At 59.6% G+C, this 27,376-nt stretch overlaps 2 protein-coding genes across 8 annotated transcripts; one reads left to right on the top strand and one right to left on the bottom strand.

Annotated features, from left to right (window-relative positions):
- The first annotated feature begins 1,102 nt into the window (after nucleotides 1–1,102).
- Nucleotides 1,103–18,519, top strand: IL17RA (interleukin 17 receptor A). Of its 7 annotated transcripts, XM_082420846.1 has the most exons (12): nucleotides 1,105–1,436; nucleotides 7,584–7,608; nucleotides 8,265–8,411; nucleotides 9,117–9,229; nucleotides 10,728–10,854; nucleotides 12,486–12,533; nucleotides 12,654–12,817; nucleotides 13,420–13,503; nucleotides 13,737–13,833; nucleotides 15,056–15,157; nucleotides 16,427–16,468; nucleotides 17,008–18,519. In XM_082420846.1, the coding sequence occupies exons 1-12, from the start codon at nucleotides 1,287–1,289 to the stop codon at nucleotides 18,450–18,452; spliced, it is 2,544 nt and encodes an 847-aa protein (XP_082276972.1). In that variant the 5' UTR covers nucleotides 1,105–1,286; the 3' UTR covers nucleotides 18,453–18,519. The 7 variants fall into 7 exon arrangements, with proteins under 7 accessions (XP_082276976.1, XP_082276974.1, XP_082276975.1 ...); XM_082420848.1 differs by lacking the exon at nucleotides 15,056–15,157 and having other exon boundaries at nucleotides 1,104–1,436; XM_082420849.1 differs by lacking the exon at nucleotides 15,056–15,157 and having other exon boundaries at nucleotides 1,104–1,436; nucleotides 13,737–13,821.
- Nucleotides 18,520–23,043: 4,524 nt separating this feature from the next.
- On the bottom strand, nucleotides 23,044–27,094 carry TMEM121B (transmembrane protein 121B). Its single transcript, XM_082420856.1, has 2 exons — nucleotides 25,345–27,094; nucleotides 23,044–23,107 (listed from the first exon to the last, which is right to left on the bottom strand). The coding sequence occupies exon 1, from the start codon at nucleotides 26,972–26,974 to the stop codon at nucleotides 25,433–25,435; it is 1,542 nt and encodes a 513-aa protein (XP_082276982.1). The 5' UTR covers nucleotides 26,975–27,094; the 3' UTR covers nucleotides 23,044–23,107; nucleotides 25,345–25,432.
- Nucleotides 27,095–27,376: the final 282 nt, after the last annotated feature.

Consider the following 27,376-nt stretch of genomic DNA (forward strand, 5'->3'; position numbering starts at 1 on the left):
CAAATTTTAGTAATTATAGCCTCTACATCTGTTTACACTTAGGATGAAAATTTTCGGGTGTCATCTTAAAAATGTATGGAAGGATGCAGAGTTTTCCAAAATTCTTTTACAATAAACAAGTAAAAGTGTTTGGAGACGGCGGAGCTCCAGGCCTAATGCAGCTGGGTCCTGTCGGGCAGTGGGAGGTCAGGGGTCTGCCAACAGCGGGCAAAGGGCAAAGGGTGAGGGGTGCTTTGGACAGCGAAAAGATCCACCTCCCCAGACCTGGGAGGCCTGTCTACATTACAAGGGCTAAGCGCGTCTGGGTGCACGGGTGTCGCGGGCCAGCAGAGGCGGTCAGTTGTCAGGGAAGGAAATGCAGACGACGCTGGGCTTAGGATGAAGGAAGGAAAAGAATGAAAAGTGCATTTCCGGGAGGCACACTTGTCAGCAGCGTATAGGATAAAACGGGAGGGCAAGGCCTGGGACAGGGGGTGGCGGGGACCCAAGAAGGGGGCCGCCCAGGGGACTGGGGGTCTTGGAAGGCCGGGGAGGAGGGTCTTAGTCCGCAGGCTCCAAAGGCAGGCTCCTCTGGACCGGAGACTGAAAAGAGGTGATCAGCCAGGCGGACCCTCAGCAGACGTGGGGCGGGTCTCTGGCGAACGCGCAGGCTCAGCGCTAGGGGCACAGACGGCCGAGGGCAAGGGAGGCCCAGAGCCCGCGCAGCTGCGTGGGGACCAGCGCTCCCACCTCCTCGGGGGGCCAGCGTCGTCGGAGCGCGGAGTTGTCCAGACCTCGAGAAGGAGGAGGGCAAGCCAGGAAAGCAAAATCTGGGTAAGAGGGTGAGGATACAGAGAGACAGGAACTGAGAAAAAGGACTTCCTTTGACGAAGAAAAAGAAGAGAGTAAGACCGGGGTCGAGAGCTAGGGGAAGGTATTAAGATAGAGTTTTACAGCCTGACGGTAAGAGCAGGGATAAAATATGGCAGCGAGCTGAGCTGGAGCGCAGGAAACGCTGACCTGCGGCTCGCGGCCCAGGCGGGGCTGAACGAGCTCGGGGAGGAGCTCGGGGAGGAGCCCGGGAGGAGCGCGGGGAGGAGCGCGCACCTGGGACGCACGTCGGGGAGGAACCCGCGGAAGGACTGTCCTGGCCCGAGCCCTCCCCTCTGCGCGGCCCGCCCGGGGCAGGGCTGGAAGCCGGAAGCGGACGCGAGGGAGCTAACTCGAGACTCAGACGAGGGGAAGCCAGGGGCGCGCCCTAGCTGCGCCCCCAGCCCGGGCGCGAGCCCTCCGCCAAGGCCGGGGCCATGGGGGCTCCGCGCCGCCGGCCGCGCGCGTCCCAGGGCTCCCCGCCGGTGCCGTCGCTCCTGCTTCTCCTCCTGCTTCTGTGCGCCCCGGGCCTGGGTCGCGCCTCCCCGAGGCTCTTGGACCACCCGGCGCCTGTGTGCACCCAGCAGGTGAGACCCCGACGCATCCCGGGGGGCGGGGGCCGAGGGCCGGGGGCGCGGGGTTGCCGAGTGATTGGAGGTCCGCGCGGGGTCTCGGGGGCTCCGAGGCTTGGGCACAGAGCGGGCCGCCGTGGGGAGGGCTCCCGGAGAGGCGGGAGTTGCTATGCGGACCCGGGAAGACACGGAGTTTGCTGGGAAAGATCGCGCAGCGCCGGTTGCACAACCTGGGCCGGCGTCCCAGCGCTGGGGGCGGGGGTGGGGGGGGCGGGTGGCGCCTCCGCGGGGGGCCCACACTTGAGGAGGGACTCGGAGGAGGCGCGACCCGCCGGAGGCGGGGCGCGCTGGTTAGTAAAGGGTGGGGAGGGGCCTAGGGAGGGCGAGGCGGGAGCAGACCCGGTTCCAGCCCGGGTCCTGGAACCCTCCTCCGCCGGAGCCCGCGCCTCGGGGATCCCGCGACCGCAGCGCCTGGCGCACGGGCCCCGGGGCTGCGGCGGCAGCTTCCGGGGAGAGTTGTGAGGGCAGAGCGATGACCCCTCCGGCGCGAGCCCTGGGGACCGCACGAACCCTCAGGACGCCGCCCCTGCGGCCGCCACCGCCCAGGTCTGGGGTCCCGCTGGTCTGTATACGCCGGGCAGCTGCTCCGCTGTGCCCACAGGAAGCGACACACCCACCGCCGGGTAGTGGCCTTGGGGTGGAAGCCCGGCTTAAGGGAAAAGAGACAGACACTGTTGTGCACACACACACACACACACACACACACACACACACTCCGTCCTCCCCCCTCCGCTCCTCTTGTTTTCCTCGGCCCACTCCCCTCTGCCACTGGCTCTAAGAAATAACCCTCAGTATCTGAGTCAGAGGATGTGAAACAACCGAAGCGGTATTTCTCCTGACCTAATTTTGTCGAGGATTCACCACAAGAGGGTGGAGGAGGGTCAGCGACTGTTTAACAGAAACTTTTCTTTTAACGTGAATGATTTGGGGACCGTCCTTGTGACTCCCACTCCTGGGCAAAGCGTGGGACCCGCTCAGCAGGTCCTTCGCTTGGACTCGGTTCATTTCTCGATGGCCACTTGCCAGGCACCTGCAACGTACAAGGTCCTGAAACGACAGAGACACACTCCCTGATGACCGGAGCGGTGGTGAATCACCCAGGAGCCTGCAGCGAGTGCTCTCTGTGCAGCCAGTGAGTGTACGGAATTCCAGGGAAGAGGAACTCCTGCAGCCTCGGGTGTTCTTTGTGGCAGAGAAGACACTTGGGCGGCCCTCCAAGACAGAGGTCTGGAGCGTTCCAGGAGGTGGAAAGCTCTGAGCCAAGGCCCATGGGTGGGCAGGATGAGGACTGGGGGGTCTGAGTGGCAGGAAAGTGAGAGAAGCATCGGGAAATAAGGGAGGGGCTCCCCTGAGCTGTGCTGAAAGGGCTTGACCTCAGTTGCTCAGCGGGAACAGGGGCTCGGCCTGATGGGGGTATGGGGTTAGCAGAGAGGGATCCCCTGGCAGATTCGTCTGCACCCCCCGGGCTCTGCCTTCCCACCCCCGCCGTACACCTGGCCACAGACACACGCCCCCCACGGCCCGCGGCTGCCCTGAAAAGAGAGGAGCAATACCCTCCAGATTTCTCTCCCTCCGCTGGCGCTTCAGTGGATAGAGCACCACGTAGTGTCAGGGGAAGCCCACACTTGACCCCGGAGGACCTGGGTTTGCATCCTGACTTCACCACCTACAGCCCAGTGCTGCAAGCGCGGGACATGGGGGCTGACAGATGATTGTGGACCGAAAGGATGAAGGGGAGGGTGGGCAGATGAATGACGAAGCCAGCTCTGCCCACGAAGCAGTGACAGGCGGAGACCAAGCAAGGTTGGTTCTGGTTGTTTGGATTTAGCGCCTCAAAACCCAGGGGACTCTGAGTGCCCCCCCCCCCCATCTGATCCTTACTGGAGAAACTGTGTTTCCCTGGGGGACCCTTCCCACCTGGGCCTTCTCAGCTTCCCATGACCATGACCGCCAGCCCAGAAGAAAGCCCGCAACTTGGAGCTGATCGGTGGGAGTGTTAACGCAGAAGTTTCTAGACAGGATGTGTGTTCCTTACAAATTCTTCTTTTCCCCAAGCACTTGCAGCTCTGACTGGGGGTGGAACAGCCGCGGGTTTAACCCCATCTTCTGGTCGCCAGAGCTTTCGACCGTGCCCCTCCCCGAGTGTCAAGTTGTGTCGTGTGGGCACCGGGCAGTCAGGGCTGCGGCCAGTGCTGGCAGCATCACCGCGGAGTCCGTGGGCTCCTCCGCTGGCTGCCAGCCTCTGTCTGAGATGTGACAGCAGCAGGAGGGGACGTGGCTGAGCAGGCCTGGGCCTTGGGTGGAGCTTCTCTCTCAGCCGCCCTGCAGCCCTGGTCAGTCCCTCCACCGCTGTGACCCAGCGTTCCCGGCCATTCAGGGATGACTCTCGCCTCACGGGATCGTGGGGAGAGCACATAACACGCTGGGCGGACCAGGGCCTTGTGCGCTGGGTGTGCTGGGGCATGAACAGTGACCTGCAGCTTCATGCAGCCCCTGTGCCGGGGGTGACAGGCATACCTTCATTCAGAGCTCTCGACGGGCTGCCGGGCCGGCACCATTCACCTGTCTCGGAGACGTTAGGCGGCCGGCCAGGGTGGACCAAAGCAGAGCTGTGTGTGACCGCCCAGCCCTCTTCTCTCTACCAGGCTCTTGTTGATGTCCGTGGAATCGTCTGAGTCCTTCCTTGTAATCTTCACCACCGCGGATGGAGAGGGTGGGCCCCCTGTTGTGAGCGCCCCTTTTTATGTAGAGGCCGCGTGGCTGTTATTAAGAGCGGGGTTCTGAAGCCAAACTGCACGGGTTTGAGTGTCAGCTCTGTGGAGCCTTGGGCCACTTAGCTGACCTCCCTGTGCCTCAGTTTTTTCATGAGTAAAAAGGGGATGATGGTACCGACCTCATAGGACCGTTGTTAAGATTAAATGAGACGTGCGTACAAAGTGTTAGCGTGATGCCTGGCACAGGAGGAGAGCTCGGTGAACACTGGCCACTGCCGTCATCTTCATCACCGTGGGCATCCCCTCTTGGGTTTCTGCAGGAGGCCCTGACGTAGTGCTGTTCACAAGCTCATAAATAATGTTCTGATCCTACTGCTTTTTGAAATGGGCATTTGAAACAAAGAAATGAGGGGTGATTTTTTGGAGGGGAATAAAGCAGGATCTGTCCTGGTGGTATCCAGAGAAGATCCTGAATGCATTTTTTTACACGATTGAAAACATTACATTAATGTAAATTCCTCATAGAAATTAAATTATAAGAAGAAAAAGTCTGCTGTGCCTTCCCCTAAACAAATTCATGTTTTCATTTGTCTGTCTCACATTTTAATCCTTTCCTTTGTTTGGAGTAATGTCATAGATGAAATTCTACCTTTTAATTAACTCTTATCAAGGTGATATATGGTGATCCTTTTAAAATGGTACAAAGATGTTTAAAACAAAACCCAGCAGGTCCCTGCACCCCCCCACACAACCCCTAAAACAGTTCCCCAAAGAGGATCACTTATACTACTTCTAGTTATTTCTTCTGGCATTTGTCTCCACACTTCTAAATGTACTTATATTGTTATTCTTCATTTGTCAGTTTTAGATATTACCTACTGACTTATAATAGATGAAAATTTAAATTTCTCACATTACCTCCTCCCACTGCTTCCCCTCCCAGTCTTCCCATTGTGGTTCTATCAGTGGTCAGTGTTTTTTTGTTTGTCTGTTTTATTTGGTTGCACTGGGTCTTACGGGTCTTAGTTTCGGCAGGCAGGCTCCTTAGTTGTGAGTCACCAGCTCCTTAGTTGTGGCACGCAGGCTCCTTAGTTGTGGCATGCAAACTTTTAGTTGCGGCATGCATGTGGGATCTAGTTCCCTGACCAGGGATCGAACCTGGGCCCCCTGCATTGGGAGTGTGGAGTCTTAGCCACTGTGCCACCAAGGAAGTCCCAATGGTCAGTGTTTATACTATAACAAATGCTAATCTTCACTGCTGAGGCAAGTACATGTGCTTTGGTTGTATTTCTTTTCTGGTATAATTTCTCTTTCCTCCTGGAGATGATATTTCCTTTCATTCTTCACTTCCATAATTTTCCATGTAACTAATGTTGGTTTTCTTCTATGAGATTTTGTCATATGTGTTTGTCATATGTCAGATATTCAGATATTTGTCATATGTCACATATTCCATCAGTTTCATTCTGTATTCTCCAACCCCAGCCTGGACTGATTACTCCCCAGGCCTGCGGCAGTGGGTCAGTCTTCCTTCTCCAAGGTTAACTCCCTCATTTTGCTGGAGCATATCCCGCAGTTTCCTAAGAAAAAGTATGAGGGTGTGAGAGGTATAGATAGATGAATCGATTTTTTTTTTTAAGTCTTTATGTGTCTGAAAATGTCTTTATTCTCCCCCTCACACTTTTTTGATAGTTTGGCTGGGTATAAAAATCGCAGGTTAAAGATACTTTTCCCTCAGGATTTTTAAGGCACTGCTTTGCTGCCTTCCAGCCCACAGCACAGATGCTAAGAAAGCCGATGCCACTCTGATTCCTCTCTGTGTGTTGCCTATTTTTTTTCTCTCTGTAAACATTATGATTTTCTTTTCACTCCTGGTATTCCAGAAGTCTCATGATGGGCCTTGGTCTAGGTCTTTTTTTCATTTGCTGTGAAGGCCATTCAGTGGACTTTTTTTTTTTTTTTTTTTTTTTTATGGCTGTGTTGGGTCTTCGTTTCTGTACGAGGGCTTTCTCTAGTTGTGGCAAGCGGGGGCCACTCTTCATCGCGGTGCGTGGGCCTCTCACTGTTGCGGCCTCTCTTGTTGCGGAGCACAGGCTCCAGACGCGCAGGCTCAGTAGTTGTGGCTCACGGGCCCAGCTGCTCTGCGGCATGTGGGATCTTCCCAGACCAGGGCTCAAACCCGTGCCCCCTGCACTGGCAGGCAGATTCTCAACCACTGCGCCACCAGGGAAGCCCTCAGTGGACCTTTTTAATTTGGAAATAATCAGTTCTAGAATTTCTTTTTCTTTTCTTTTTAATTTCTTCCCTCTATTTTCTGTGTAGTCTTCTTCTGGAAATCTAGTTAATCATATCTTATCATTCCTGAATTGATTCTCTAAATATTCATATATTGTTTCTCCTGTTTCTGTTTGTATTTGTTCTACTTTTGGAGAAATTTCCTGAATTTTATAGCCCAGTCCTTCTGTGGAATTTTTTATTTTCAAGATTCGTTTTTATTCTCTGCTTGCTCGTTTTTCCACAGTACCCTGACACTTCATGTGGATGAAGTGTCCTCTCTTATTTCTTTGAAACTGTTATATTTTGTTTGTTTTAATTTTATCCTGTTCCCAGCATTGTCTTATTTCCTCCAAGAGCTTTTTTTTTTTTTTTAATTTGGGGGGTTTTAACCTGTTTTTCATACAGGAAATCCTTCTTAAATATCTGGTACCCTTTGGCTGTCTGAGAATATTTCAAGACTGAGGTCCTAAAAGCTGACTGGATGCCCTGTGTAGATGGGCGTTTTGATCTCTGAACTTACTGTAAGGGTCAGGCTGGTGGTGAACGTGGCCTGTCTGTTGGGCAACTCTCAGATGTCGAAATCCAGAGGTCTTTTCTCTGGGCTTGGCTGCCAGCATTCTTTTTTTTTTTGGCTGTGCTGGGTCTTCATTGTGGCACCTCTGGTTGTGGTGCACAGGCTTCTCTAGTTGCGGCACTCGGGCTCAGTAGCGGCATGCGGGCTTAGTTGCGGTATGTGGGATCTTAGTTCCCCGAGCAGGGATCGAACCCAGGCCCCCATGCATTGGGAGTGTGGAGTCTTAACCACTGGACCACCAGGGAAGTCCCCATGCCAGCATTCTGAGATCAGGGCAGGGAAAGAGGCTAAGGTGCCTCCCAGCTCCTAAAGGTACTCAGAAAATTCCAGTTCCATTTGCCATGTGCTATGCCCACTTCTCACCCTGTGTCTCCTCAGTTGACAGGAGAGAAGTGCGGTCCCCCCCGAGAGTGTCCCTCAAAGAGAGAGGGAGGGTGCCTGCGTTTCATTCTTGAGAATGAGCCCGGGGACGCCAGAGCCCAGCTTGTGGATTCAAGTTCTTTCTTGTCTGTAATTACCTGCCTCTCTTTTCCGCAGGGGCTGAACTGCATAGTCAAGAACAGTAAGTCACCGGTTTTTGTTTTTCTCATGTTGCCGCGATGAAGCGCTGACCCCGTGCTGAACTGACGAGGGTCCCAGCCCCCAGCGAGGACCCCTGAGATTTGGGGCCGCACCTGCACCTCCGTCAAGGACGTTCATCACACAGCAGTCAGGATGGGAGGCGCAGGCCTGTCATTAGGATTTTCTCTGGGGTGCTGCCCTGGTGAATCTGTAATACGACTCTTTTGCCAGAGCTGTCACCGTGAAGTGGGCGACATCTGGGGTGGGACCTTGTTTTGTGTTTTAATTCAAGGAGGAGGCGCACAGTTCAAGTGTCTGTGCTCATTAGGGACCCCTGCACGTAACAATAGAGCAGCTCTTATAGTTGCCCCACTCTCCTGCCCCACTTCCAGCCACTGCTTCCTCTCAAAGCCAAGGGCATGCTTTGTCATCTCTCCTAAGGTGCCCTTTAGACATCAGAGCTTTGCCGTGACCCCAGACAGGCATCAGGAAAGCGAGCAGGGCTGGGCAGCTGAGAGCACAGCCGCGGTCTCAGGGTCACGGCCTGACCGTGAAGGCCTGGGTCCCTGGACCCCCGCGAGGTGTCTTCTTTGGTCTGCATCTTTGGTTTCTTGCAGAGCCTGCAAGCCTCTGCTTTCTGCCTTTCCTGGCCCCCAGGTACCTGCCTGGACGACACCTGGATCCACCCTCGAAACCTGACCCCCTCGTCCCCCAAAGACGTTCAGACCCAGCTGTGCTTTGCCCGCACTCAGCAAGGACAGCTGCTCCCCGTGGTTCACATCGAGTGGACGCTTCAGACAGATGGTGAGTGGGCATTTGGAAGTGCTGCCCACCTCCGGGTGAACCCACAGATTGGACCACCCGGCCCTCCCCCCAGACTCAGAACTGGGCTCCCAGCCCTGTGCTCAGACACGAGGGGCCATTTAGTGAGAGGACCCATCGTTTGAGGCAGTGAGTCCTTTTTCAGTATTTTGACGTTAACCCACCATCCTTCAAGGAAGGCCTTTCTTCAGCCTAAAATCTTCATCACCCTGGAAAAGGCGTCAGGTCGCGAATTATCTGACTGCAGGGCTGGCCCTCCTGACAGCAGTGCCCCAACCTCTCAGGGGTGGATCTGTGCACAGAACTGGGAAGACGGGGTGACCACGGCCTCCAGACCTGTGGACGGCCTGGGGGAGTCCTCTTCCTGAGGCTCCAGCCCCGCTGGCTGCTGCGTCCTCTTCAAGTTCAGGGACGCCCCTTTGACACGCACACCGTGTCGCCAATGCCCTAGCCACGAATTTGCAAAGCCTTCGCTTCTAGCCCTGGGTAAAGTGTTGCTGTCCGTGTGCAGCAGGGGCAGCTGTCCACGAGGCAGTAGCTAATCCAGCCCAAAGGGAGCTGGAAGGAGCGGAAGCGGAGGGTGGGTAAGACAGGCAAGCGTCCCAGATGGGACGTGACCCCCCCCACCCCGGCGGTTAGTCGTCCTTGATCTGCAGCTGCGGCCCCTCTCCTCCCTCTGCCCTGCAGCCAGCATCCTCTACCTGGAGGGGGCGGAACTGTCCGTCCTGCAGCTGAACACCAACGAACGTCTGTGTGTCAAGTTTGAGTTTCTGTCCACACTGAAGCATCATCACAAGCGGGTAAGACTCCAGCCGGGGCGGTGGGCGGGGGAGGGCGGGGATGGTGGTGACCGTGGGGAGCAGGACACGCACGCGCGCACGCACACACACACACACACACCCCGCTCTTCCTTCCGACCTTACGTTGCTGCTCACTGTTGCGGCTCCGCGACCTACGCCTGCCGTCCTGCCCTGTACCTGGGTCAGCCCGGGGCCTCCAGGAGGAGAGGCTCTGCCCAGACCAGAGCTGCCGTGGTTTCTGCTGCAGTTGCTGCTCCTTTTGCTGCTCAGAGCCGGAAGTGGCTTCTCTTTGAGTTTGGTTAAAGCACTGATGCTCAGCGCGTGGTCCCAGGACCAGCAGCATGACCTGGGAGCTGTTAGAAATGCAGGTTCTAGGGCCCCACCCAGACTCCCTGAATCAGAGGCTGGGGGTGTTTAAACAGCAGCGGTTGGTGGTGACAAGCCATCCAGGTGGTCCTGACCCAGGCTCATCTGAACACTGCTGCTTTACCTCCGAAAAGTGGCCACTGGCAGGGCTCCCACAGACACAAGCAGCGAAGACAGATCCCCTGTCCCGTGTTTAGTGGGGACCCCCAAACTACTGCTGGAGGGTGGTGAGGACCAGGGACCCCGACGTGGTCCACCAGGGAAGTTGGAGTCAGTGTGTGTCACCTGCACCATCCAGAAAATGTTTGCACAACAAAGATGCTGTCAGGCCTGGGCAGGTGGCGGGGGGGGACCTCATAGCCCTCTCGCTGCACTTTTGTGCTCCAGGACATTCTCAAGAGATCCCTGGCTTTCCCATTTAAGGAGGCAGAGTCACTTAACAAGTAGTTTTTAGCTGCCCATTGTGTGCTCTGGAGTTGGAGAGGGCCGATGGGGGAGGGGGCTCTTTCGTCTTTCCCCAAATTCTCTTGCTTTTGGCCCCCACTGTCTCCTGATGAGGCCAGATCTAGGTTTTTTAAAATAGGCAAGAAAGGGACTTCCCTGGTGGCGTAGTGGTTAAGAATCCGCCTGCCAATGCAGGGGACACGGGTTCGAGCCCTGGTCCGGGAAGATCCCACATGCTGCGGAGCAGCTAAGCCCATGCACCACAACTACTGAGCCTGTGCTCTAGAGCCTGCGAGCCACAACTGCTGAGCCCACATGCCACAACTACTGAAGCCCACGCACCTAGAGCCCGTGCTCTGCAACAAGAGAAGCCACTGCAATGAGAAGCCCGTGCCCCGCAACCAAGAGTAGCCCCCGCTCGCCGCAACTAGAGGAAACCCGTACACAGCAACAAAGACCCAACGCGGCCAAAAATAAAATAAATTAATTAATAAAAAATAATAATAATAAGCAAGAAATACCAGAAGAAACAAAGAACAGAGAAACATATGCTTCCGATTTGGGAGCTTGCTGTAGTGGATGTTTTCTCCCTCTTTTGACTGATCCTTTGGGGGTGGATGGGGTGGACTTTGGGCCCAGGTGGGTGAGAGCCATGACCTGTTTGCCCTCCCCTTCTCCCATCTCCTAGTGGCGTTTTGCCTTCAGCCACTTCGTGGTGGAACCTGGCCAGGAGTACGAGGTGACCGTCCACCACCTGCCTAAGCCCATCCCTGACGGGGACCCAAACCACCAGTCCAGAAACTTCCTGGTGCCCGGTAAGAGCGCCCTCCCCAGCCTTCCCTTCACCCCTCGCTCTGCAGTCAGCCTGTGGGGTGGGACCCACGGGACAAACAGGTGCAGGGCCAGGTTCTTTGCTGAGTGGCCGCAGCCTCCACTCCCTGAAGGCGGAGCCCGTTCTTGTGACACAAACAGTGAGTGTTGGTCCACGACCCCAGGAGCTTCACGGGACCCGGAGTCCCTCCGTGTGGCTGAAGACGCACGTTTCCTGCCCAGAATGTGTCAGGAACACAAGCCAGGCCCAGGAGAGCTGTGGCCCTGCTCCCAGCCCCGCCCCACCTCTCAGTTCCTCGTTCTTCCCCCACATCACACCTGCATTTATCCCACGCCTTCCTTCCCCTCTTGCCACTACTCCCTCCTCCCGGGAGGCCTGGCGGGCTCATCTTACAAAACGTCATTTGATGTGTGTGCACCTCTGGGGTGCATCTCTGTTCTCCCCAGCGTCTCTGCCACTGCCTGCCTTTCTCACTGTTCAGAGCCAAGCACACCTAGACGCCCAGCCCCTTGAGGACAGGGCCTGGACCCCGCACCCGCCTGTGCAGCCTCCAGACCCTCACAAATGGCCCTGAGTGTGGGAGGTGATCGGGAAATGCTTGTTGAAGGCTTCATCTCCAGAGCACCCCCTGCTTACACATGTGCACACATGCATACTCATATACGTGCACGTGCACACAAATGCACACGCACGTGCACACGCACACACACATGCACACGCACACACACGTGCGCACACAATCTGTTCACCCGGCTTTCTTGCCCCTCGTGTCACTCCCTGCGCCCTGACATTCCATCATCTTGACATACTCGTGACGTGATATTACGCTATTTGCTTTTACGGTCTCTCCTGCTGGAACGTCATCCTCGGAGGGCAGGGACTTTGTCTCACTCACCGCTGTATCTCCAGGGCCTAACACAGGGCCTGGCACACATTGGGGGCTCAGCCAGTATTTGTCAAATGAGTGACCCCCCCCGCCCCCTCCCCTGTCCCTAAAGCGGACTGGCTCAGCCCCTGTCACTCGCAGTGATTCACGCCTCTCACGTGCCTTCTGAAACCAAAGTAAAAAGTTGCAGTCAAGGAAATGGAGGGATCAAGAAGACATCTCCAGAGGAGTGGTCCTCACGGGGTCCCTGGGTCCGCAGCACCACGGAATCACCTGGGAACTTGTCAGAAATGCAGCTTCCCAGGCCCACCCCAGAGGGCCTGAACCCAAGACTACTGTGAGGACATGGGAAAGTTGGGGAAATGCTGCCGTTTGCTGAGGGGGACACAGTCCATCTCTCCTCAAGGGCAGAGGCGGCTCTGGAGAGGGAGCCCCTGGGGAGAGTGAGCAGGAGTGGACCAGGACCCCTCGGTCCCAGAGCAAGTCCAGGGAGCTTGCACCTGGATCTAGAAGGTTCCTGGAGGGAGGAGGGCTGAGACGGCCAGGGCGGTCCCAGGCCTGTGGGGCCTCTGGCCCATGGCAGTGTCCGTCCTGGGGCGTCTCTGAAGGGCCAGCTTTGAACAGGCTCCCCAGAGGCAGAAGGTTGTTCCCTCTGCTGTCAGAGGCTCTGTAGGAGCCAACTTTCCAAGGGAGGCGCGTTAACGGTTTCACTTTTTCCCGGTCCACAGACTGCGGGGACCCCAGGATGAAGATCACCACGCCCTGCGTGAGCTCAGGTAGCTGTGGCGGGCAGCCTTGGGGGGGGCTTTACCTGGGTGCACACGCACACATGCACACCTGCACGTATGCTCGCCCACCCCCTCACTCCCGGCCACGTCTGTGCCCCCGTGGGACAGGCAGCCTGTGGGACCCCAGCATCACTGTGGAGACCCTCGAGGCCCACCAGCTGCGGCTGCGCTTCACCCCGTGGAACGAGTCCACCAAATACCAGATCCTGCTGGACAGCTTTCTACCCGGGGAGAACCGGAGCTGCTTCCAGCGCATCATGGATCTGACCGTGGTAACCGCTCCCTCTGTCGCTGTCCTAACCCTCCAGCTTGGCTCAGAGACACCTCTCCAAGCCTCGAGGCCCAGGCACTCAGGCTGCGCTGGAGGGCGTGACCTGGGCTGCCCTTCTCCCTTCCCATGTGTGACTGGAGTGTGGCTGGCCTGTGGCTGGTGTGTGTCTGGAGTGTGACTGGCGTGTAGTTGCTCCGACAGCTGACGGGCACGGCTGTCTCTGCCCTGCACACCCGGCCCTCTGTCCTCCCCTCCCCCACGTTCTCCTGGTCCTCTTTTTGTTTAGCTTTGTTAATTCCATTATTGCAAAAAGGATTTGAAGACTTTAAAATGTGGAAATGAAGACAAAGGGAAGTAAAGGTGAGGGAATAAGATGATGCCAGGGTAGGGCCAGTGCAGGACACGCGTGTCTGTCCCCAAGATCCCCAGCGGCCAAAGCCAAGAGGGGCAGCTGGGTGCTGGATGCAGTCCTGAGGCAACACACCCACGGCCCTGGGGAGGGGTCGCTCCTCCCGGAGCGGGACCCGCCAGCCTCTCTCCCCGGCGCCTCCTGGGGGTGCATCCCAGCAGAGGCCAGGGCCTCACTGTCCCTCTACCCTGCAGCCTGCACAGGAGGCCACCCGGCAGTGCTGCAACGTCACGCTCACCCTGCCAGACCTCAGCTGGTGCTGCCGTCACCACGTGCAGGTGGGGAGTGGGGTGGAGACGGGGTGGGCACAGGTGCAGGTGGGCAGCTCATGCTCCCCAGGGACCCAGCACCGCTACCTCCTGGGATTTCCTGCCCGGTCCCTGGCCTCACCTGGGCAGGGCCCTTTGCCCCCTCCTGCCCAGCAGCTGCGGGGACATCCTGGAGGGGCCGGTGGGGTCCGAAGTGGGCCCACGTCCCCCCTGCCTTTCCTCCCTGCGCTCTGTCCTTGCAGATCCAGCCCTTCTTCAGCAGCTGCCTCAACGACTGCCTCCGACACTCGGTGGCCGTGCCCTGCCCAGAGGTCCTGCACACCCCAGGTGAGACGCACGGTTGCTGGGGGCATACCCAGGGGGAGGGTGGGTGAAGGTCAGAAGCCCGACCCGAACCCTGACGTGGTCCTGGGGCGGGGACGGCCTTTCGTTAACTGTGTGGCCTTGGGCAAAGCACTTAACCTTTCAAAACCTCCGTGACTTGAAAAATGGGGATTCTTCTTGTCATAGTTACAGTTAAGGACCACCACAGCGTGCTCTAACGTGTCCATTTCTAATTCTCACAAACTGTGAGTCATAGTACTACCTGCTAAGTACTGTATACTAGGTACTATGCACTGTAGTGCTGTGTGCTACGTACTGTGTACTAAGTACTGGGTACTGTGCACCACAGTATAGGTACTGTGTACTATAGAGCTAAGTATATTTTACTGAGTACTGTGTACTAAGTACTATGTACTGGGTTCTGGGTACTTTATACTTTGTACTAAGTGTGTACTGTGTACTAAGTACTACATACCTTATACTGAGTGCTGTGTACTAAGTACTGTGCACTATGCACTGTGTACTATGTAACACACACCATGAAGCAGAGACTCCCTTTGCCAGGTTCATAGGTGAGGAAACTGAGGCACAGAGATGTCAGGCACCTTGTCCAAGGTCACACACTGAGGAAGTGGCAGAGCCCCAGTTCTGACCTGAGACCCTGGCGTGCTGCCCACTTCCCGTTCAGAAGCCTCCTGCAGCCAGACGCCAGTCAAAAAGCCGCGGGCATTGCACTGGCCTGGACGGAACCCGGCCTCCCGGTGGAGGCGGGTGTCTCCCAGTAGGCCACCAGCTCAGGTGTCCCCTGTAGGTGGTGTCGCTAAGTTTAATAACCTGTACCAAGGGCTGGGTGTCAGGCCAGGCCGTCAGCAGGCCCCGGCACACGGGTGGTGGGTGTGGTGACCGCTGCTAGTAACTGAGAGTCTGTCCCCTGGTTCTCATTAAAGACGCCGTTGAAGGTAAGGCCGACTCCTTCCAGGCTCTGCCGCCTCGGGACACAGAGGTCCCTGCTGTCCTGGAGTGGAGCCAGGCAGAAGGCCTGCACCAGGAGGCGGCCCTGGGTGGCGGGACCACGGCCCGTCTTGGTGTCAGGGAGGACCCCCCGGGGTGGGCGGTGGGTTGAGGACCCCAGGGCTGACACAGCAGAGAGGGCAGCTCAGGGAGGGCAGCGGGCGGGCCCCCGGGGCTGGTGTCGCAGGTCTCCCTGCCGCGCCATCACGCTGTTCTCCTGCCACAGACTACGTGCCCCTGTGGGTGTCCAAGTGCATCCCCGGCCTCTCCATCCTGCTGGTGGGTTCCATCATCCTGCTGGTCGTCTGCGTGGCCTGGCGGCTGCCGGGTAAGAGCAGGGGCTGTGGGCCCACCTGGGGCTTCCCCTCTGCCCCGCCCCTCTTCCCGTGCCCCTTCTCGCTGCACCAGCTGGGAGACTGCTCACAGCCCCACGCACCCCCGCCCTTCCGCCGGTTAATAAGCATCGGGTCCCTCCGGCTGCGGCCCTCTCCGGCCACGATCTAAGCAGGAGAGAACGTGGGTCTTTGGGGTGGGGACTTGGCCTCTCCCTGCCCCTCTACGACCCCGATCTGGGAGGCCGTTACCCCTGTGGCCACAGCTCATGCTGGGGAAGATCACCAGCCGGGCGCGAGACCTGTCGAGAGGGTCCTTCTGCAGAGGTTCCCTGGGAGGGTCCAGCCATCCAGGTCTCTGCAGGTGTCGGGAGGCCGTCTGCTTCTTGTGCTGCACGTCTGACCTTTTCCCGAAGTGCCCGCTCCTCGGGGCGAGGGAGGAACTCAAGAGTTCTAGGCAGAGGCCCAAAGGGTGGGGCTTGAAATCAAGGTTCCAAACGTACTCGTTGGCCGCATGGCTCTGGTGGTCAGCCCTGCTCCACGGGGCCCTTCACTGCATCCAGGACGGAGTGGTCACTTAAGCACGCTGGTTTACCTCGTCACCCTCAGGATACCAGCAGGAGGGACTTCCCTGGTGGTTCAGTGCTTAGGTCTCCTCACTCTCATTGCCAAGGGCCTGGCTTCACTCTCTGGTTGGGGAACTAAGATCCCACAAGCCGCGAGGCGCAGCCAAAAAAAAAAAAACCAGGAGGAAATTTAAGGGGCCCAGTGGCTCTACTTCTGGAGGCATCTCGGAAGACTTTTGCCTCCTGAAAGGACACGTCTGGGGAAGGGGCTTTCCCTGAAGGGGAGCTCTGCTTGGGGATGGCCACTGTTGGGGTGTAACCTCCCAGGCACCATTCTGGGGGTCCCAGCCGTGTCAGTGCTGCAGAATACTTGTGACCCAGCTGGTGGGGTGTACCGGGCACTTCACACACAGACCCATTTCACAGAGGAAGAAGCTGAGTTTCAGAGGCGTTGATACCTCTTGCAGGTCACACAGCGGTCATGGGAGGGACGGTCTCCCTGCAGAGGCCCAGAGCGTCTAAGAAGTGCTGCCTCGACCCCTCCCTTGGTCGGGAGTGGGGCAGAGCTCCCAGCAGGTGCCCCTGTGAGCTGGTCCCTGTTTCTCTTCCAAAAGAGCCGTTCTGAGCCATCTTGTAAGATTTGTGCTTCCCGCAAGGACACTTCTGGAGTATTACTTCTGGCATTTCTTTTCTTTTCAGGGTCCCATCACGGAAAATATGAAAACGGCACCAGATGCACAGGTGGGCACCTCCCGGTTTGGGCGGCCTGGGTTTGGGGTGAGTCCGTTCGCAGCGGCCTGGAGGCGCTACACGGTCAGCTCCTGTCCCTCGGGAGATGGCACCTGCCGGGGACCCACCTCTAGCTCCGAACAGAGGGGACCTCAAACAGCAAGGCTGGGCTTACAGTTGCTCATCGCTGAACGAGGAGGGGAAGGTAAAGGCACCGTGTTTTGTGAAAAGAGGTCCTCCCGAAAGCAGCTGTGTGTATTCCATAAACGGGCCTTTGTTTCTTGTAAGGAAAAAAAGCAATTTTAATTAACATGTAGGCTAAAGGCCAGATAAAAAAGTGAGAGAGAGACTCTTTTCCCGGAAGGCACAGGCTGTTTTGCAGGCAGCCGGCACAGGCAAGGAAGCCACCTTGGGCTTATTCTGAGGTCTCAGCTGCATTTTTGGGGCTCGGGAGTCTTCCGGCCAGCCGGGCGGGGCTGTCCGCGGCCTGTGGTGTGTGGTCAGCGCCGACATGCCTGACCCCTCGGCTTGGCTTCCCTTGTTTCCCTCAGACGTCCTGCCCGCTGCCACCAGCCTGAGCCCCCCACCTTTGAAGCCCAGGAAGGTGTGGATCGTTTACTCGGCCGATCACCCCCTCTACGTGGACGTGGTCCTAAAGTTCGCCCAGTTCCTGCTCACCGTGTGCGGCACCGAAGTGGCCCTCGACCTGCTGGAGGAACAGGCCATCTCGGAGGCGGGGGTCATGACCTGGGTGGGCCGCCGGAAGCAGGAGGTGGTGGAGGGCAACTCCAAGGTCATCGTCCTGTGCTCCCGAGGCACCCGGGCCAAGTGGCAGGCCATCCTCGGCGGGGAGGACGCCACCGTCCAGCTTCGCTGTGACCGCGGGAAGCCCGCGGGGGACCTGTTCACGGCGGCCATGAACATGATCCTGCCGGACTTCAAGAGGCCGGCCTGCTTCGGCACCTACATCGTCTGCTACTTCAGTGACATCAGCTGCGAGGCCGACATCCCCGAGCTCTTCAACATCACCTCCTGCTACGCGCTCATGGACAAGTTTGAGGAGGTCTACTTCCGCGTCCAGGACCTGGAGATGTTCGGGCCGGGCCGCGTGCACCGCGTCGGGGTGCTCACGGCCCAGAACTACCTGCAGAGCCCCGGCGGCCGGCAGCTCCACGAGGCCGTGCAGCGCTTCCGACGCTGGCAGGCCCAGTGCCCCGACTGGTTCCAGCTCGAGAACCTCTGCTCGGCAGACGACCAGGACCTCCCGTCCCTGGATGAGGAGGCCTTCGAGGAGCCGCCGCCGGGAGGAGGGATCGTCCGGCAGGAGCCGCTGGTGCTGGAACCCGCCTCCCAGGGCAGCCTGCTGGTGGAGCTGCTCCTCGCGGGGGACAGAGGGGGCCCGTCGCGGCTGGAGCCCCAGCCTTGGCCGCAGGAGCAGCCGGCGGCCCAGACGCTCCAGACCACGGTGGTCCTGGTGGACAGGGCCCCTCCGGCGCAGGCGGTGGAGCCCGTGCCTCAGGCCGTCAGGAGCGGTGCCGCCAGCCGGCTGGCCCTGGCTGGGGGAGACGAGGCCCGCCCGCTCCTGGGCGGCTGGGGCCCTGGGCGGAACAGCATCCTCTTCCTCCCCGTGCACCCCGAGGACCCGCCCGTCCGCAGCAGCCCCGCGGGGCGGCCGGATGGCTCCGTGCTGCCGCCCCCGCAGCAGAGCCCGAGCTGCCAGGACATGCGAGCGCCCCCTGGGGAGGAGCAGCGGCGGTCGGTGCAGTCGGACCAGGGCTACATCTCCAGGAGCTCCCCGCAGCTCCTGGACGACGACGACGGGGACCGGGGCGGGGGGCCGGGCGCGCAGCCGCTGTATCCCGAGGGCCTGGAGAGCCTGCGGCGCCTCCAGCTGCAGCTCTTCCTCCAGGAGCTCCGCAAGAACCCTGGCCTGGAGCCCAAGGGGCCGCCGCGTGGGGCCTCCCCCACCCAGGGCGGTGAGCACGTGTGTCCGTAGGTGTGCATGTGTGGACGTGTGTATGCTCGTGTGTGAGACGTGTACCTTTAAAACGTAAACACCTTGACTCTGTCCCCTTAGCCTTTCTGCCCGTGACTGTCCCCACGAGAATCCACAGCCTGTTCCCAGGAGCTAATGGCAGTGTCCTTGGGTGTCCGTCATGCGTTCCTTCAGCCTTTATTTTGTGCCCGGCATTGCCCTGACCATCAAGGAGCTGCCCGTCCAGTGAGAGGGACGGGGTAGCACATGGGGTGGGGCATGAGATGCAGAGGCTGCCAGAAGCTCGCCCGGGGCCATGAAGTCTGCAGAAGGGGCACCTGGCCCAGGGAGAAGCTTCTGGAGGAGGACATGTCTGAGCCAAAGGAGCAGCTCGTTTCCCGGGCCGAGGGCCGCAGGCGAGCGGGGCAGGGCTGTAACCGAGCCTGCCGCAGAAGGCGAGGCAGTGGGCGCAGCCCGGGGAGGCCTCGGGGCCAGGCTGGGTGTGGCTGGGGCTCCTTCACCGGGATGAGCTGCTGCCGTCCGGAGGCTGAGGGCCAAACACACCCAGTCATTTTCGGAAAGAGACCAGATAGAAGTGAGGGTCGTGGCCCCTGACGGCATCAGCAGGGCCTGAGCCCACGCGTGGCCTCAGTCAGCGGGAGACCTACGGCCGAGGATTCTTTCGGGGCTGCAGGCTGGGCCCCTGGGCTGCAGCCCCCGAGCTTGGGAAGCACAGGGAGCCCCCAGCCCTGTGCACGTTGGGGTCCCCCCCTGGGATTGAGGGTCCTCTTTGCCTGTACCTGAGTCCTGAACTGGAGCTCCAGGCCCCTGCCCGGAGGAGAGGATTCTGAAGTTCGGTGGGAAATCAGATACCAGGGTGTGCGCACGCACGCGTGTGAAAGAGCTCATCAGTGAAAGAATGAATAAATTTGTTAACTCAGGTTAGAATTCCTGGCGGTCGAGTCACACGTTGCTATAGGTCAAGAAGTTCCTAGTGGCAGAGGCCTTTCTCGTGGTGAGATTGTGCCTGGTAGCAGCAGGCCTTCGAGGCCCAGGCCCCGGACGGTGCATAGCTCACAGCCAGCCCGCCGGTAGCAAAGGACCAGGTGCGGGAGTGCTATAGACTGGCGTCCGTGTCCCCCCAGATCCTTAGGTTGACACCTAATCCCCAATGTGATGGTGTTGGGGAGGACCTCTGGGAGGAGGTGAGGGCATGGGTGGGGCCTCGTGGATGGGACGAGTGCCCTTATAGGAGACCCCACAGGGCCCCCTCGCCCTTCTGCTGTGCGAGGACACAGCGAGACGGCCGCCTGTGGAGCAGGAATCTGCTGGCACCTTGACCTTGGACTTCCAGTCTCCAGTACCGTGAGGGGTGTTTCTGTCGTTGATAAGCTGCCCAGTCTGCAGTGTTCCGTTACAGCAGCCCGAGCGGACTAAGACGGGGACAGAGGAGCTGAGCCTCCCCATCCACCAGCCTCTGAGGCGCCACCCCTCTGATGATGGAGGTGGGTGTCATTGGGTCCAGGCTCCCGCAGGCTTTCTGGGACGGTCCCCCTGCTTCCAGTCAGCGCATGTTCAACGTGCAGAGTGTGGCTTCCGCAGCTGGAGCCGGGGCTCTGCCTTGTGGCAGGATGGCCAGCCCACGTGGTCCTGGTCCCGGGAGCACACTCTCCATTTGGATTGCCTTCCCCACAGACCTCAGATTCTTGCTTTGCTGGCCTTTGAGGCCAGATGTCCCCAATTGGCATTGTCCACTATGTTCCCTTTATCAGCAGGGCTCCTGCCTTTTTTCCTAACAGCTTTACTGAGCTAGGATTCACAGCTCATACAACTCACCATGGACCCTGTACAGTTCAAGGCTTTAGGGGCTCAGAGTTCAGCAACCTTCAGCATAATCAGTTTTGGAACATTTTTCTTACGCCCCCAAAGAAACCCAGCCCCTAATCATCACCCCAACCCCCAACCTCCCGTCGCTAGGCAAGCACTAATCTCCCTTCCGTGGTGTGCCTGTGTGGACATGGCGGGTGTGAACGGAGTTGTGAAGTTCCCCAGGTGCTCAACCTTGTTCCGCCCACTCCCCCTCCCCCTCCCCCAGAGCCCGCAGTCTCACACTGGTCTCAGCTGGCCGCAAGTGCTGGAGACTCCGTCAGCCTGAATGTGGTGTCAGCTGTTTGCCAAACACCGAGAGCATCAAGTGTGAATAAGGCCAGGCCTCTCTTCTCGTGCTGTTCTGAACCTCGGCTAATAAAATCCTGCCTCACCCAGAGAGGTCCTCCAAGAGCCCATGTCCTGCAGTCTGTGACCGCCACCCCTGGACTCCTCTCCTGGACAGAGTGACAGAAGGGACTCGAGGAGGCAGGAGGACCCCCGGCCACATGACCCTCGTGGATGTCCACGGCTTTTCCTGTAGGAAGACGAGGAATGATTACGTGGGGCTATGGACCTTGCCGGATTCGTTAGTTCTGCATCAGCTTCTCTTTTCTGCTCAGGAAGGTCCTCAGGTTTTGGAGGGTGTTTTGCTCATCACTTAAATATCCACTCAGCAGGTTGAGCTGGGCCTCTGAACGCCGGGTGTGATGGATTTTGCTGATTTCCTGCTTACCTTTGAATCAGAAAGAAGGGAGAGTGCGATGCTCACAGAACAACGGCAGTTTCCATCCTACAGCCTTTGTGCTCTGCGGGGGGCAGTCTCCCCTCCCAGGTAAACAACGGAGGGGCCTTCCTGCGAAGACCTGCCCGGTGAGGGCCCAAGCGTACTGACCAGCCTTGCCTGTCAGAGGAACGGGGAAGGATGGGAGAAGTCTAGTCCAATGCCCCCCATACCCAGGCACCCTTTCCTGGGGGGAGTCACCTTCGGTTCTTCACGCCTAAGTGTGACTCAGCGCCCTGGCTCCTTCCCTTCCTGAGAAGAGAGTCCGCCTGCAGCCTGACTGGGGGCCTGCAGGACTCACAGGACGTGGATCCACCCCCTGCTCTTTAGCCAGAACCTGACATCGAAAGGGAAGCCACATCCGAAGGCTGCCCGCGGCCGACGGACATGGTTCAGACCCGGATTCCCTTCCTGACCGCAGTGCAGCCTCCAGCAAGTGGCTCCATCCTTCTGGGCTTGGGGCTGGAGGGGAAGCTCCCCAGAGGGGCTGCGAGGGCCCGGAGGGGCCGGCCAGCGGAGCACAGGCCGGCTGCAGGGCCAGACTCACCCGACACGACCTCCCCTCTTGAGCAGGCGAGGGGCAGCTCAGCCACGAGAAACGTAGTCAAGGTGGTCACCTTACCGTCCATCCGCATTTAGGGAGAAATGAAGACACGGTCTTTGCTGTTCTGAAACTATTGTTATGTGTAAGTTTTGTCCCCATTACGATTGTGAATGTCTTGACGGAAAGGACCGTTTTTGCACATATCGCCCCATTACCGCAGCCTGTGAAGGAGGGGACATCGCTGCTGTCTTATAAGTGAGGGACGGCCCTGGAGGCCAGGTGGTGCCAGCGCCCAGCTGGGGGGCAGGCAGGGCAAGCGAGGCGGGCCCTTGGCCTCACCGTTTGAATAGCGCCTGAATAGTGCCGGCTGTTTCTGTGCTAAAGAACAACGACCGTAGTCTTTTTTTTTAATTTATTTTTGGCTGCGTTAGGTCTTCGTTGTTGCGGCGAGCGGGGGCTTCTCTTGTTGCAGAGCACGGGCTCTAGAGCGCAGGCTCAGTAGTTGTGGCACACGAGCTTAGTTGCCTCACGGCATGTGGGATCTTCCTGAACCAGGGCTCGAACCCATGTCCCGTGCATTGGCAGGCGGATTCTTAACCACTGTGCCACCAGGGAAGTCCAACCGTAGTCTTATTTTTGTGCAGACCCCATGTTCTCTTAGACTCCCCAGACCCCGTTGTGTTGAAAACAAACAAGCATGGCCTGTTCTCCTTCGTGATAAGAATTCATGCTCCTGGCTGGGGAGAGAAGGGCAGAGTATTTAAAAAGTCGTTTCTCAGTCTTTCCCCCTCTAACAAGTTATTCTCAGGAAGAAGGAGCGAGAGCCCAGGAGCTGGGGAATCACCCTCGGGCTGAGAGCCCAGGGGACTTGGCTCTGCTGAGGAAGCCTGGCTGGGCCACACCAGGCCGGCCGGGTCAAGGCCAACGCCGCTTCCTCAAGAGCCCGCTAACCGCCTGGAAGGAAGTAGCCAAGGTGCACCCATAATGTTAACACAGACCTGCAAAATGATGACAGATGTCACGGTGACATTTAAGAGTTGAGTAAGGAAACCAGGACAGGAAAGATCTTAAAACAAACCACACAGGAAGCTTGTCACAAGTCTCAAGTTTTTTATTTTCAGAACAGAAGCTGGTTTTATTTTTAAAAAGAGAAGGAGAAAAGAACGTGATAAATGCCAGCGAGGTGCCACTTCCGTCCTCCAGGCTCTAACTGCCAGCTCGCTCTCTTCCACAAAAACACATGGACTCGGAGGCGTCCTTAGAGAAGGTCTGGTCCAAGCCCTTTCCAAAAAGATAAGGGAGTCCGAGGCTCAGGGGAGGACGGCCTGACCTGCCCAACGTTGGAGGCGGGCAGCCCGGGACCCGAGCCCAGCTGCTTCTCCTCCGTGACCTGCACGGCGGGCGCGGGCCCGGGGGCGGCATGCCTCCCGCCTGCTAGGCACACCACAGCATCTCTGGCTGGACCCCGCACTACAGGTGTTCCTAGAAAACAAGAAAAATGAAACTTTCGGGGCATTTCTTTTTGTGAATGGGGCAAGGGAAGTAAGTAAAAGGACTCAAGAAAAACACCCCAGAAGGCAGGGGCTGACCCCCTGAGCACAAGGGCTGGCACCAAGTGTCGCGAAGAGGACATCTGTCCTGGGGTGAGTGGGGCTGGCAGCCGGACCGGAACAGGCCTGGCCTCCGCCAGACCAGCCGGGTGCCGGCAAGTGCAGCTCATCAGAACCCACCACAGCCTCCCACCAGCATACCCGACACCCTGGAGATGTCGCAGCAGCAGTCACTCAGCAGGGAGACGGCCATCCAAACAGGAGAAGGGGTGGGGCAGGGGGCCGGCCTGGGGCCATGGCTCGGACACAAAGTCCTTCTCAGTCACTGAGATTAGGTAGCAGAGAAACAGCAAAGCTGGAGAGAGGGTGTGGGAACAGAGGGAGCAGCTCCTGGGCCCCCCAGGGTCTGGGCCCCAGAACTTTGACCACATGGAATTCAAAGGGCAAGAAGAGGGGTCCTGGGGAGGAGAGAAGGCAGGAAAAGAACAATTAGTTGCAAAATCCAACCAGCTGATCCTGGACCTGGTGTGCAAGGGGCTGGGAGCAGGGACATTGAGTGCAAACACGTTTCTCCCTCCACGCCCCCCCTCACGAGAGCAGGGAGGCTCAGGCCATCAGCCCCGCCTGTGTCTCTGTCTTCTGTCAACAAGCCCCCAAGAAATTGAGAGAGAGGAGCCCCAAGTGCAAAACGGAGGCCCAGAAAGCAAAAGTCACTGAAGCTAGTGGGTGACAGAGTCAAAGCTACAACCCATGACTTCTGGCCCTTTGTCCAGAGTTTATTACACCACACAAAGCTCTCCAGGCACAAGGAGGGAGGGAAACAGATTCCTACAACCTCCCCCAGCCCCATCCTACTGCAGGGTGGAGGGGAGTAGGTACCCCTGGCCTGGCTCTCAACTCTTCCTGCACTCTGACCTCCCCCCAAAATACTCATCCTGCCTCAAAGATGCTGAGAGAGGTCCTACATCAAGACTGTACGTGGGCAACCCCTGAATGTGCCCTGTCACTAGGGAGGGAGGCTGGGCCGAGTGGGGCTTAGCCACCCTACTCCACGCAGCCTGCCTTTTCCCTAGAGACTCCTGTGACCAGAGCAGAGGACAAAGGTCACCACCGCCCTTTCTGATGTACACCATGCTTCCTAAAGGAAGGACAGGTGGGGAGGTGGATTTCCGACTCTTGCGGGCCCATGGGAGGCCCAGCTTACGTGGTTTTCTATCCAGAAACCCCACCAAAGCTGTTCTGAGCCAAGATCTGACCCAGCCAGCAACCAGCTGCAGGAAGGATAGGAGTTATGGGCACAGAGGGAGGGAGAGAGGGAGGGCAGCCAATGGCTGACCCTTCACAGACCCTGTAATAACACTGGCACCGAACCCCAGCTGGATCCAGTGGCCACGTTGAATGCAACATCTGAGTATTTGTCATTTTTTGCAAGCAGCATCAGTGTGTGATGCGACACAAGTGGAAAGCACGGAGGTAGAAACACCCAAGAAAGGGTGTAGTTTGGTCCTTAGAGTATGGACCCTCCCCTCCCCCCAGCGGAGAGGAAAGGAGTGGCATCGAGGAAGATCCTGGGTGAGCTGCTCCCTCGGAGGAGGGCCACTGGGCAGCCCCCAGGAGCCCAGCTCTGTCTGGGAATTCATGGCCACAGATCCGGGTAGGAATGAGGAGTGTGTGGTGGGGAGGACCGGGCCTCCCCAGATCTCCTGCTGATTGTGAGGGGCACAGGGTGGACACGAGGAAACAACACACGTGTGCACGTGCACACACACACACACACACACACACACACAGACTTTGCATCTGCCATCTGGAAGAAATGCAATGGACACATCAGGGGAGCATGGGATTCTGGGTCATTTCAAGGTGTGGGTCAAGGACCACTAACCACAGCCTAAAAGAAGCTGGCACGTCCAAGCAAGGGGGGGTGGCCAAAGGCCCTGGGCCCCCCTTTCCTCCATTCTCCCCCGCAAGGGAGAGGAGTTAGGGTGAGGTGGGAGAAGCAAGAAGCAGAGGTGCCCCGCCCCTGGAGGCCAGGATTGGGGAAGGGCGTCGAGAGGAGAAGAGAGCCGGCGACCCTCCCCCCTCTCTTTAGCGGCTGTCTCCTTCCAAGCAGTCTTGACCCAAGGGGTTCAGAGGGGCGCCCTGGCTCTCAGCCCTGTTAACAGTTACCTCCCCCAAACAGAGGCTGATGCAGTCTGGGTGAGGGAAGGTCGCAGGGAGCGGGGTCTCCCAACTCCAGAGCAAGCCCCCAGACCCCTCAGTTTTGGGAAGCCACAGCCAGGGTGTTGACATAGCTGTGGGCGCCCCCCTCGTCCTCCGAGACGCAGTGGCCCAGCTGGGGGGCTCCCGGCGCCGACGGGGCGGAGGGCGGAGCGCCGTAGCCCGCCCAGGCCCGACTCGGGGACGCCGGGGGCTCCCTGTCCCAGCAGCCCTCCAGGGCCTCCAGGCCGCGGCAGCCGAGGAAGAAGAGGTTCTTGAGCATGAAGACGGAGAGCGGCTGCTGGTAGCTCACGGCCAACAGGCAGCGCAGCGCCAGCAAGGGTACGTCCACGAGGCAGCCGCCCAGCAGGCGCAGCAGGCGGCTACAGCCTCCCGGCCGCGAGGCCCGGCCCCGGGGCGAGGCGGCAGCGGCGTGGAGCTCGTGGAGCCAGAGCACCGGCGAGGCGAGCGCGAGGAAGTAGGCGGCGAGGAGCAGGTAGCGCAGGTGCGCGGGCAGCGGCGCGCGGCCGTCCAGCATCAGCTCCACCAGGGCGGAGCTGTCCAGCAGGTCCAGGCACGTGCCCAGGAAGCAGCCGGCGGCGCGGTGCCGCTGGGGCTGCAGGAGCAGGGGGCCCGCGGAGCCGGGGGTGGCGCCCGCCTCGCCGATGGCCCGCACCAGGCAGTAGAGCAGCGGCGCCGAGAGCGCCAGGGTGAGGCGGAAGCCCGTGGTGCCGAAGGGCGCGCGCAGCTCGATGAGGTCCAGGATGGACGTGCCCAGGATGAGCACCACCTTGGGCGTGAAGGCGATGGAGTAGATGAGCCAGGCCAGGTAGGCGAAGGCGAACTCGCCGGCCGCGCCGGCCGCCCCCGCCGCCCCCGGGCCGCCCGCGCCCCCGCGGCCGCCGCGCGCCTTGGCTCCCGCAGCCCCGGCAGCGGCGGCAGGGGCGGCGGGCAGGTGCAGGGGCGCGGCGTGCGGGTGGTGCGGGTGGTGGGTGTGCGCGGCGCCCCGACGGCCCCGGCTGTTCTTGGCGAAGAAGATGGCCCAGCCCGCCGCGACCACCAGGTCGGTGGCGACCCAGGAGCACCAGTACAGGTCGGTGACAGCGATGAGGTACACGTCCAGCAGGCCACCCTGCGCCAGCAGCAGCGCCACGGACAGCGCCTGGTAGCCCCAGCGGCAGCCCGGGCCGGGGGCGCAGCCGCGGCGCCCACCCCCGCGGCCCGGCCGGGCCCGGCGACCGCAGCAGCAGCAACACGAACGGCAGGAGGGGCCGGGGCTAGCGCCGCCCGCGCCCCCGACGGCCCCGGCCACGGCGCCCGCGCCCAGGTCGGCGGCGGTCATGCTGCGCGGGGAGGTGGGCGTGGAGGCGCAGGAGGTGGCGGCGCTCCCCGGGGGCCCGGCGGGCACCAGCGGCCTGCTGATGCTGGCGCTCTCGTCGTCGTCCTCCCGCTCGGCGCCCGCGCTGCTGCCGCTGCCGCTGCCGGTGTCGCCGCCGCTGCCGCCGCTGCTGCTGCCCGAGCCGCTCCGGCCGCGCGGGAACCGGGGCTGCAGCCGGGCGGGGGGCGGGGCCGCGCGGGGGGCGCCGGGCGCGGGGCGCATTGTCCTCGGCTCCCTCCCGCCTACCCGGCCGGAGCCGCGCACCGGAGCCGAGCCCCGTGGCCGGGCGCGCGCGGGCTGCTGCCGACGCGCGGTGACGGCGGCGGTGACGGCGCGCGGGGCGGCCCAGCCGAGAGCTGGGGGCGGGGCGGGGAAACCGGGATTGGATTCGGGGCCGGGAGGCGGGAAAGCCCGGCCGCCGTGCAGGCAGGAAGAAGGGGAGGGGTGCCCGGGCGCGGAGTTGGGGCGGGGAGGACGCAGCGTCGGAATCGGAGGGGCGCGATGGGATCCCGGCGGCGGGATGGGAGGTGGTCGGCGAGGTCCCACTAGCTGAACCCCTGGGGCGTTAGGGACCGGGTGGCTTTGGTCTCAGTGTAGACCATGCCTTTGAGCTCCAGGCTGAGA

This window comes from Balaenoptera physalus (assembly GCF_965194825.1).
Source record: "Balaenoptera physalus genome assembly, chromosome: 13".
NCBI lineage: Eukaryota > Metazoa > Chordata > Mammalia > Artiodactyla > Balaenopteridae > Balaenoptera > Balaenoptera physalus.